This window comes from Asparagus officinalis, chromosome 4, assembly GCF_001876935.1.
Source record: "Asparagus officinalis chromosome 4, Aspof.V1, whole genome shotgun sequence".
In the NCBI taxonomy this organism is placed as follows: Eukaryota; Viridiplantae; Streptophyta; class Magnoliopsida; order Asparagales; family Asparagaceae; genus Asparagus; species Asparagus officinalis.
The window spans coordinates 13,751,290-13,762,506 of record NC_033797.1 but is presented as its reverse complement, the minus strand read 5'-3'; the positions used below and the strand labels follow the sequence as shown (position 1 = coordinate 13,762,506).

At 38.0% G+C, this 11,217-nt stretch overlaps 1 protein-coding gene across 2 annotated transcripts; it reads left to right on the top strand.

Annotated features, from left to right (window-relative positions):
• On the top strand, positions 829-7,467 carry LOC109836681 (protein S-acyltransferase 21-like). 2 transcript variants are annotated; one of them, XM_020404657.1, is made up of 10 exons: positions 829-1,064; positions 3,503-3,616; positions 3,728-3,830; positions 3,922-4,127; positions 4,678-4,746; positions 4,830-4,901; positions 4,998-5,126; positions 5,863-5,943; positions 6,014-6,214; positions 6,542-7,467. In XM_020404657.1, the coding sequence occupies exons 1-10, from the start codon at positions 1,020-1,022 to the stop codon at positions 7,355-7,357; spliced, it is 1,836 nt and encodes a 611-aa protein (XP_020260246.1). In that variant the 5' UTR covers positions 829-1,019; the 3' UTR covers positions 7,358-7,467. The 2 variants fall into 2 exon arrangements, with proteins under 2 accessions (XP_020260246.1, XP_020260245.1); XM_020404656.1 differs by having other exon boundaries at positions 3,695-3,830.

Below are 11,217 nucleotides of genomic sequence, written 5' to 3'. Positions count from 1 at the left end.
ACCCACTTTTTTACACTTTCCATGTAAAAGGATGGTAAAAACATACAACCAAACAGCCCCTTAGTGATATATTTATTAGTTAGTAGTTTTGATCGTCATTCATGTAATAATTACAGGAGTTGATGCCACCATTACAAATTCAGCAATAATTTTACCTTGTTGATAATCTATTTTCCTATTATATTATGGGATTATTTTTGCCAATGATGAATTTTTTCTTCACCAAGTTGAGAATGATCCGACATGAGAAATTAATTTTAAAAATAACGATGTTAAAAATTTCAAAAATAAAAAAAATGTAGAATATGGAACATTTGGTTGAGACCATACAAAATATCTTCAGTTCCTACTTCTAGGCTATAATCACCGAAACTACTGTTTAATGATTACTGAATATATAAATATTGCTAATTGATATCATGAATAGGAAGGAAATCCACGGCAATTTTCCAATGGGTTTTTCCATATATATTACTTTCCAAAATAGCCTTTTCTATTTTGGAAATTAGTCTGTTGATATTTGAAATTATTCCTCAAATACTAATAAGTGTTCTGAAATCAGTTTTTTTTAATCTTTATATTTTTAAGTTAGTCCTCTAAATCTTTTAAGATCTATGAAATTAGCCCATAGCTACAAAAATAGAAGGATTAATTTAAAAACATTTAAAATATTTGAAGGATTAGGTGGAGAAAACAAGGTAGACCCAGGGCTAATGCAGTAATTTTACACCACAGCCGGCTTCCTTTAAAAAATAAAATAAAATAAAATCAAAGAAATAATAAAAGGGAAAAGGAGACAAAAACAAAACGACTCTCAGGCTCTTAGCAGTAAAACCCTTTCCATCTCTTTCCTCCACTTGCCTCCGCCTTCAAACCCCTTTGGACCCAAAAGCCAAAAGTTTTGATCTTATGGGCCCAGATCGAATTTTTCTATCAAAGTCAAAAACCCAGTAGGGTTTTGGTGAAATCAGTGTGCAACGCTTGTTGATTTTTTTTGAGCTGCATTTGGGTTTATAGTCATGGCGAGGCGTCATGGTTGGCAACTCCCTGCACACTCTTTTCAGGTATAAATCAAATTATTACTTTATTTATTTTTTGATATTTTAGTGTGTTTTTGGATCTGGGTTTGTCTGGTGCTGACATTTTTGGTATGAATTTCGGTGGATTGTGTTGTAATGCGGATTATGGTGTTGTTTGGGTAATGGATTATGGTGTTGTTTGGGTAATGGGTTTGTTGTTAAGGACGTATTTAATTTTTATTTTGTGTTTATAAGTGAAGAAAGAAGAAAATAATTCAGAAGGAAAGGGTAATGTATATTAGGCTAACTCGAACCAAATTCTGTATAGTTCATTATGTTTTGGGTTACCTTTCAATTATTTTCTATTAATTTTATGCTATGCAAATACATTCGTCACTCATGAACATAGCATACACAATGTCAATCTATGGACCTAGAATCGCGACAATCTAGCTAGAATTTCGCCATAGTAGGGAGTCAATTGTCGGTTTATATGTTATTTGGGTTCACTCCCTCTAACAAACTAGCTTTTAAAGGAGTGTTCTCATAAGTCTCTTACAAATGGTATCTGACCCAACCTCACATTTATATTAGGGTCCATTTAGTTTCATACTGACCAAATTTGGAATCCATTGTGGGTTTATAAGGAATTTATATTCCCACCCTCTAAAAGCTAGCTTTTAGATGTGAATTGAATTCTCGTATCTACCTTACATCAAAATACAAACTAGCATCCTTATGGGCGACTGATTTCGTGATTGCTACTATTTGTAATCTAGAAACACTACTCCCAACATTTGTTTGTTTTTTGGGTGAAGGTCTTATTCGTGTGCAATTGAACATGGGAATTATTGATTGGATTATGCTTGAGGATTTAATATTGATGTTAATTGGTCTTTGTTTTTTTTTCTGTTTACCTACTTGTTTTAACAAAAAACTGCAAAAATATCTGACATCTCACAAACCATTTAGTCAGTCATTATTCCTTTTGGCAGAGAGAACTAAATTATTTATAAGTTGAACACGATATCAATTGAGAATGCATCTCTGTTCCCAAACTGATGAGTCACTTTCTTCCCTCCTCTAATCATCTTTTTTCTTATTCACTGATCATTCTCTGATTTTCCTTTTCCTGCCTGTTTCTTATCTTCTTATTGTCCATTTTCAAGGACTTAAAACTCTATCATTGGATTAGTATACGTTCTTGGATTTAGTCTCTATGCCCTGGAAAGTAATTACGCATAGGGTGTTTAAATTGTAATGTTGAACAGTACAGTATGTTCAAGGACTTAGGTACATGAAGATTGGTCAAATAAAGAAACAAGAGCACCAGGGAAATTAATCTATAACATCAACATATGCTAGTTAAGTTATAAAATGTGCCTTTGGCATGTTCATAACACTAGAAAACGAGTGTTATCAACTAGTAGCAAACTAGCAATACTAAATGAACTAATTTGAATGATTTTCGGTTTACTTATTAATCACAATAGGCGTGTATTGTTTCTCCTTTAAGAATCCATCATATTGAGGAGATATTTTCTTAATCATGTTATGGCTTACTGAATTGGCCATATACTTCATAGGCCCCTCTAGGTTCGAGGAAGGAGGAACATCCCATTCGAGGAACAAATAGAGACTCTCAAAAGGGAGAGAAGCCATTGGGGCTCTTCTATAAGCTTGAGGGAGGAAGAAGATCCTTCGTGTGAGAGAGATAAGGTTTTAACATTCAAGAGAGCATCTTGGATAACGGGAAATAAGTTATCCCTCTTGGGATCAGGATTGAGATTAGTAGTTAGGCTTCATTATTTGCTATTTTGCTATCAAGAAAATGGAGAAGATGAGGTTGACTCTCTCCTATAGGCGGTTTTGGCTACACGACAGCGGATTTAGTTGTCCTTCTTTTTCGTTGTTCTATCATTTTTGGCTGACCATGCTCATTCATAGTTAGATCACAACATTTAAAAACATAAACATGGAGGATTAAAGATACTATTGACTCTTTAATAAGTGACAATTTCTATTCTAGGTTCTAGAATGCTCTTATACTTATAGTTGCTTGTGGGTTTTTAAAGCATCAAATAACCATCTGACTATGATGAAGTAATGTAAAAGCATGTCAAGTCAATTAGCTTTCATTTCAATTGATACCATCAGATAACTGTGAAAGAAATTTCACCTTTCATTTATGTAATGATTCGCAGGATGTTACTCCTGATAGCTAGCTGCTTTTGTGTCTAGTCATGGTTTTAAATCAGAGTTCTCAAGAAATTACGTAGTTTTTTAAACTTCTTCTATTAGCCTTCTTCTATAATTATAATATGTTTTTAAACTTCTACTATGATTATAATCTGTTTTTGACATAAATATTTTGTTACTTTTGTTTATGAACTTTCATTCTGAGACATGTTTTCTTTTGGGTTGATAGTTATTTATGTGGTTAATTATTGAACTCCTTAATCCATGAACATTTTTACTCACAGGTGGTGGCAATAACGGTCTTCTTCCTGCTGTCTATTGCTTTTTATGCATTTTTCGCTCCGTTTCTTGGAAAAGATATATATGAATATGTGGCTGTGGCTGTTTATAGTACTTTGGTAAGCTTATTCTTTTATTGGGTCAAAATATTTATGATCATGATAAGTTCATGGTTGAACTTTTTAATTATCATGTAGGCCAGTACATATTCACTATACATTATCTTCCAGGCACTTTCTGTCTTAATTCTCTATGTTAGATGCACTGCGATTGATCCTGCTGATCCTGGAATCCTGATAACCTGTGAAGGCCTACCGGGTTATAAATCACAGAGTATTCTTCACTACTTTCTTGATCAATCCGCAATACCTCTTAAAAAGATAAGTAGCTCATAACCGTTGTGGATATCTTGTTTGGGAAATAGGGGATGAAATATCTCTACAAGAGCCCAGTAAGATAGGATTGAAGACTGAAGAAACAATCAGAAAGCATAAATGTGTAACCTGTTCAGAAATTGGATGTTTTGTTTGTGCTTTAATTGCAAAAGAAGATTGCCGCAAAGATGATGATACTGGCGAGCAACACGCGGGCAGTGAGGAGGCATTATTCTGCACGTTATGTAACGCTGAGGTGTGAAATTCTATGGGCTATCAACTTGCAATTCTTAGTATGATTTTTTCCTAGTAAGTTATTTTAGAGTCTTTCTGACAATACTTAAAAGGTCATTGTTGTTTTGATTTGTTTCTAAAAGTCGCATGTCTGTAATTTGATGAAAACTGATACCTATATTATTTTTCCAGTTTTCAAAAAAATTTCTGGAATTTTGTTTTCCTTTCAAATGCACCAACGAGGAACTGCCATAGCGTTTAACTATAATGAGGAACTGCAAGTATGTGGGTAGTTCTTATTTTGTTTTGACCAGTAAAGTTCTGCACAATAAGGAAAGCTGATCATATGCTATAGAAATTCCTTCAATTTTGTGCTTCATGGTTTCACTTGGTCTCGGTACCAGTGATATTTTATTTCTTAATTCCCTCTAAAAATTTTTATGGTTACACAATCTTAATTTTTAATGTTCTAATCCAATAGGGTATATAACCTATCATTAAAACCAAAAGAGAGAGCTGGATCATTTTCACCTTTAAAATTTTATTGTTTGTTATGTGTATTTTACATCTAGGTGCGCAAGTTCAGCAAACACTGCCGAAACTGTGACAAATGTGTAGATGGATTTGATCATCATTGCCGGGTACACAACAAAGTTTAAATTAGAATATTTTCTTTTGACTTTAAGGCTTGTGTGAAAATAAATGTCCATCTCTTTTGGTGCAGTGGTTAAACAATTGCGTCGGGAGGAAAAACTATATCACATTTATTTTCCTTATGGGCATGAGCATTGCTTGGGTAAGTAACATAACTGAGCAGCTAATATTGTGTATTTGTTTTTTGGTGTTATCAAGTGATGTAACAGATTTTTCTGTGTACTGATTTATTTATCAGCTAGCTGTTGAAAGTGGTGTTGGTAGTGCTGTCTTTGTCCGATGCTTCACCAACAAAAGGGCAATTGAAAGTCAGATAACTAACAGACTAGGGGAGGGTTTCTCTCGAGCTCCTTTTGCTACCATTGTGGTATGTATGAGCATTGCATGATCAAAATTATTCTTTCATTTTGAATTTGTGAACCACATTTTTTATTCGTTAGTACCCACTATGTTAATCTACTTCAGTGCTATTTGAGAAGAATAACTACTTTCTAAAAAGATATCTTGTCATTTCTAACCATGCTACTCTGAAATCTCAAACAAAAAGCAGTAAAATAGGAAGGTGAAAATCTCTTGCATCTTTTACCTATCTACATCGATATGTAGTGGGCTGTTACTGTGCATTTTTTCTTAGGGACTAATTTCATGATTTATTTCTAATATTGATATGATGTTACATGGTAACAGCTCAGATCAAATTGCTTCACTTATGTATGTGAGGCTAGAAAGTCAAATCAAGTATGTGAGCAATAAGTTTATTAGATATTTGGTTTGTGGATGTACTGCATTTACATTTCTTCTCCAGCTTCTCGGTGAGATGTGATTGGTTGGGAATTATTCATTTATATTAACTTCAAGAAAAATTTATGTTATTTGAGATTTCTTTCTTTTCCTACTTTCCCCAGAATGAATGAGGTGGATAAATCCCATTCTCTCGCACACAAAAATTACTTCCGTTTTGATGTTTTGGAACGATACATTATCAGAGATGAGTTTATTTAAATACGGGTAGCTAGAGTAATCAATTACTGTGATACTATCTCGCTCTTTACTAATTTTATGTGCCATAAAAAGTCTTCTTATGACATGTTTCTCTTTTTCAGGCCCTATTTACAACACTTTCATTTCTGGCTATTTTTCCTCTCGGGGAGTTGTTCTTTTTCCACATGATACTGATCCGAAAGGTTTCAAAATCCTCAAATTTCTCTGTTCTCTTTATGCTATTTCTATGCATAATTCCCGTCTGTTTCATAGGGCATCACTACGTATGAGTATGTTGTTGCAATGAGAACCCAGAGCGAACCACCGGGCCCATCTGTGAACGATGACCCTCAAAGCCTTGCTTCTTCACCAATGAGCTCTGTCATAACTGCGATAAGTGGTAGCTCTCTCGGTCTTCAGTACAGAGGCAGTGGTGCATGGTGCACGCCCCCAAGAATATTTATCGATCACCAGGTAAAATTCATAGCTCCAAACTCTGAAACCAGAAAGTGTTTTTCTTGATATTAGTTCGTTAAATCTTTCATGTTCTGAAACTAGTTCCTCGAATCATTGAAATGGCAATTAGAGAGGTCAACTTGGAAAGAGGGGTCAATTTGAAGAAACTTGGGGGTGGGGTGGGGGTGGGAGACCTATTAGCAATTTCAAAAGCACTTAAGAATTGAGGGACGAAATTGCAATTGGAGGGACTAATTTCAAAATATGAAAGATGTAAGAGACTAATACTGAAAATACCCAACTGAAAATCTCGCCATCTCACTGACTCTCGTGTGTACATCCAAGTTGCCTATACTGCAGGACGAGATAATCCCACACTTGGAACCAAACCGAGTCCCTTCAACTGTAGACCCTGACGCCGTCAATCCATTCAGAGGAGGGAAGAAACAACCAAAACGACCAGTTCGCATCAGTGCCTGGAAACTCGCGAAGCTCGATTCAAATGAAGCCGTTAAGGCTGCAGCAAAAGCAAGAGCATCTTCTTCGGTGTTGAGACCTATTGGCTCTCGAGCTAATTATGACACCGATCATTACTCCACTGGAAACGCCAGCAGCCGAAGCAGCGCAACTGCAGATATTGGGTCCCACGGGGATACTCGAGCGGGAACACAGCGATCTTCTCCCTTGAGGAGCCCTTATCCACAGACGCCGAGCACTTTAAGCAGTCCTCGTCATCCTAGCGCCCTAATTTCTGCATCGGATCAACGGCTTTTCAACCCAATATATCAGACGTCAGCGAGTCGTTCTCCTTGGTCGGTGAGAACCAACGATGGGGAAGAACCTGATGCTAGATTGAGGAGCGTTGCGAATACAATGAGTAATTTGAGTTCATCGGTTTATTGGGATCAGGAAGCTGGCCGGTTTGTGTCATCCCAGAACAATTCTGCGTCATCGTCTAGGGTTAGGGTTGGAAATCAGACCGAGCTATTGTATACTGGGCAGTCGATATTTTTCGGCGGTCCTCTCCTTGGTGGAGGCACTGACCGGAGTTTACAGCGGCAAAATGGAGCAGGAGGAGGAGGAGAGAGTGGGAGGGGATCTCAGCAGCTCCCTGTGTTTCTTCCCAGGGATCCCCAAGATTACATTTCAAGGTTGCCGTGAGAAATTGAGGGGAGAAGCAGCACTTTTTTTCTTTTTTCTTGAATAATTTGTTAGATTAAGAACGTTTCTAGTTTCCACTAGCTTTGAATCAATGTACATAATTTCCTCTCTCTCTCTCTCTCTCTCTCTCTCTCTCTCTCTTTAAAAACTTACTAGTGTTTCTGCCTTGCAAGTATCAATTCTGATCAACAGCTTAGTTTGTGAGTATTCATTATCCTTCAGAAAATATCAAAGACCAACATTTATATTTGACATCTTAAATATCAACATTCATTCACTCTATGTATTTTATACAGGATTCAATGATCTGAAATGCTATATGAAAACCCTAAAGCAAATAAAGCTGAACTCAGAGCCTCTCAAGTACTTGAATATTTTCCAAATGACTGTAGCCTGTTATTTGCTAGAATTTATTATCAAGCATATACGTGCGCTTCGTTTTGAGATAACGTGAGGGGTAGAAGAAAACTGCGAACCCCTCTCTGGTGGATTTTTTTTAGAAAAGTCAAACAAAATCATATCCAAAGGAAGGTAGAAGCGTAAAACTTTAAGAATCCGATGAAAAAATAGCATATGAAGTTGGGGAGACTACTATTTTTTTTTTCACATTTGATTATCCGGTGGATGATTGTGATTCATTCTAAATAGCTAAATTAGCGGATTGACATTTTAGTTAGACCCATTTTACCACTAGGAAATTTTAAGGGTTTAATTTTAGAAAACCCCCCTCAACGTTGGGGCTTGTCTCAGAAAATCCCCTTTAGTTATTTCATCTTTAGAAAACCCTCCTCAAATTTGAGGTGTTGTAGATAAACCCTCTTGGCTTTTAAAATATGACTAAACTCCCCTTAACTATGAGGTGTATCACAAAACCCCCTTTATCTTTCTAGTTTTTTTTCCAGTAACCCCCTAATGTTATTAATTTGATATATGCAATGACTAAAATAACCTTAGTTGAAAAAAAATTCATGTGAGTTAAAAAACCTAACCCCATCAAAATATTAGACTTCGGTTCGATAGGTTTTGATGAGGAAACTAATCTTCAAAAGTAATTTAAAACTTCTAATTGTTTCAAACATTACGAGTATGGATAAGCAGAAAATAAAAAAGAACTTTAGTGTTTCAAAATAGAAAGGGAAAAAAAAAAGATTTGCACGTAAGCCTAGCAATAAAGATGGAGGAATACGAAGTGGGAGAAAATAAAATGAAAGTTATTTTTAACCAAAAAAGTAAAAAATGAACAATATGGTTAAAAAATTTAAATGTCTTAGGGATAATGTGGTCATTTAGATCAATTGTTCCTCTAGATTTAAATTATATTAGTTTTAGGAGGTAAAGTGAGAAAAGTTGGGGGGTATAAATAATATTTTGAGAATTGAGGGGGTTATCTAAAACAACTCCATAATTGATGGGAAGTTTTAAAAGTTAAAATAGCTGAGGGGGGTTTTATGAGACAACCCTCTTAGTTTGGGGGGTTCTAAAATTAATCTAAATTTTAAATATGTAACTCTACATTAAGGCATTTTAAATGAGCTAAGTGTGCAACAAAACATAAAATTCCGTCAACTGGTAATTTTATGACAAAGAACTACTACTTTTTACTGGAAAGTTTTACTTCTACCCCTGATCTCTCAAAATCATTGAATTTACACCTAATGATAGAAGGTTTGTGCGAAATGACCCTTTTAAAATGTTTATTTTTTTTCTCAATCCACACTCTATCATCAACTCCTCGTATTCTCCCTCCTTTCCCTTGGCCCATTACCATCAATGACCTGCACCATTGTCACCATCTCCTCTCTGATTCCTCTCAATTTCCTCCCCACTTCTCCCTTCAAAAGCTCCCATCGACCCTTAAACTTAGCCAAAATCCTAGATAGAGTGTGGATAGAAAAGAGGAAACTTTTTAAACGGTTAATTTCACATAAATGATATCTCTTTTGCCACATTATGCTAGATTAGATATTTATTCAATAATTTGGAGAGGCCAGAGCAGTAGAAGAAATTTCCTAGCCAAATAAAAAGAAGAAGAAGAAGAAGAAGACCAATATCTTTGCTAGAGAATTAGTCGCCGATAAAAATTTGGATATTGTTGCATCTTTAACTCATTTACAATATCTTAATATTGAGTGGCCTACTTCAAATGTCATATTGATAAAAAGATCTAATTAAAATATGACTTTGCTAATATGACCCACTCTAAGCTAACACTCACCATGCATACCTCTATGAATTTCACTAGCCCCAAGTTTGTACTTGAAAAAATCATAATCGTCCACTTAAAACTCAGTAATTGCCACGATACAAAGGTCACCCCCACTAGTTTTCTGGTTGAATATTTGTCGTCTCCGCTACGCCAACATTTTCTTGTTTGGGAGAACAACAGGCTCTTGCTTGCTAACATTTTCTTTCCCGCCACGCTATTTGAAGTTTTTTTTTTCAAATTTTTTTATTTGTAAAATAATTATTATAAAAATATTACACATGTGATGATGACAAGCGGGCAACAAGTTGCGTCGCTAATCCTTTCTGAATTGCAAAACCTAACCTACGAAACACATACTCAGCGGACCCTGCTGTCGCCACATATGTAGTTATATATCAAGCACGTACTTTAGCCCTTTTACGAGGAAAATCAAACTCCTGAGGTAAAACAAGCTTCAAATTCGCTCCTATGCTATGGCTGATATAAGGGCAGAAATGCCTGCCGTTGTCCATCCACCCCTCCACAAGAGAGAGATTTTCTGATTGCACTAACCTACTAAAGCGAAACAGCAGTACTCGCGGACCTGCTGTCGCACATAGTGTAGTTATGATAAAGCACGTACTTTAGCTCCTTGTTACGAGGAACAGAACCTGAGTAAAACAAGCTTCAAATTCGTCCTTATGCTATGGCTGAGTATAAGCGGCAGAAATGCCTGCGTTGTCCATCCACAGCAGCCTGCAACCGTCCGATCGGATCCACGCCGACCAAACGGTAGACGCCAGCCGCACCCGACCCCGCGCAGTCCCGTCCCCATGTCAGCATCAGCACGATTCGTGCGCTCGTACAGACCAACGGCACATCTGCTCAGGTGATCACCATCGCCCGGCGCGCCGCCACAACCCCATCCTCCTCCTCCAGGCATCCCGTCGACGACACTTCTTGAGCTTCCAAACCGCCCTCGTACTCTCCATCTCAGACGTTGATCCTTTGTCATCTTCACAATGCTCCATCTCCCTCTACCACCCCAGCCAAGACGTCCGAGTACCGGCTCCGACACGGCCTCCACGCCCTCACGGCAGCCTCACAGTGCTCGACCCGCCTCTGTTCTCGGGTCGAACGCCATCATGCCCCCCGTCTCCCCCAACCAACTGCAGCGCCGCTCCGACGTACAGCCGAGCTCACCGGCATCGACGACAAGAAACTTGCGCTCTCGCTTTCACAGTGGCGACCGACGCCGTCCTCTTCTCTTCCGAGAAGAATATATGTCGACCTGAGCTGTCGCAATCCCGGCGCGCTGCGAACGCGACGAGTTTCACGTTCGACGTAGACAACGAGCGGCGTCGAACGCCAACCCATATCGGACGGTCGTAACAGGTTCGTTCGGTTCTCGTAACCGGTCGGAGAGATTTGGTCGTGTAGGTTCCGATGCTCGTTTCGGGGGTGCTGGGTCAACGGCGCTACTCGGCAGAAGAGGAGCCGTTGGAGGCGCGCGGAATGTGGAACTTGTTGGGAGCTGCGGACGGAGGTAGGTGTCGGGGTGCTCGGAAGGGTCGGCTCGCTTTCGAGGGGGACTACGTAGCGACCCACGGGGGCCCCCCCCGCCGCGTGGTAGCTGGCCGGTGAGGACGCGAGGGGGTTGTTGAAGGGACGTTGT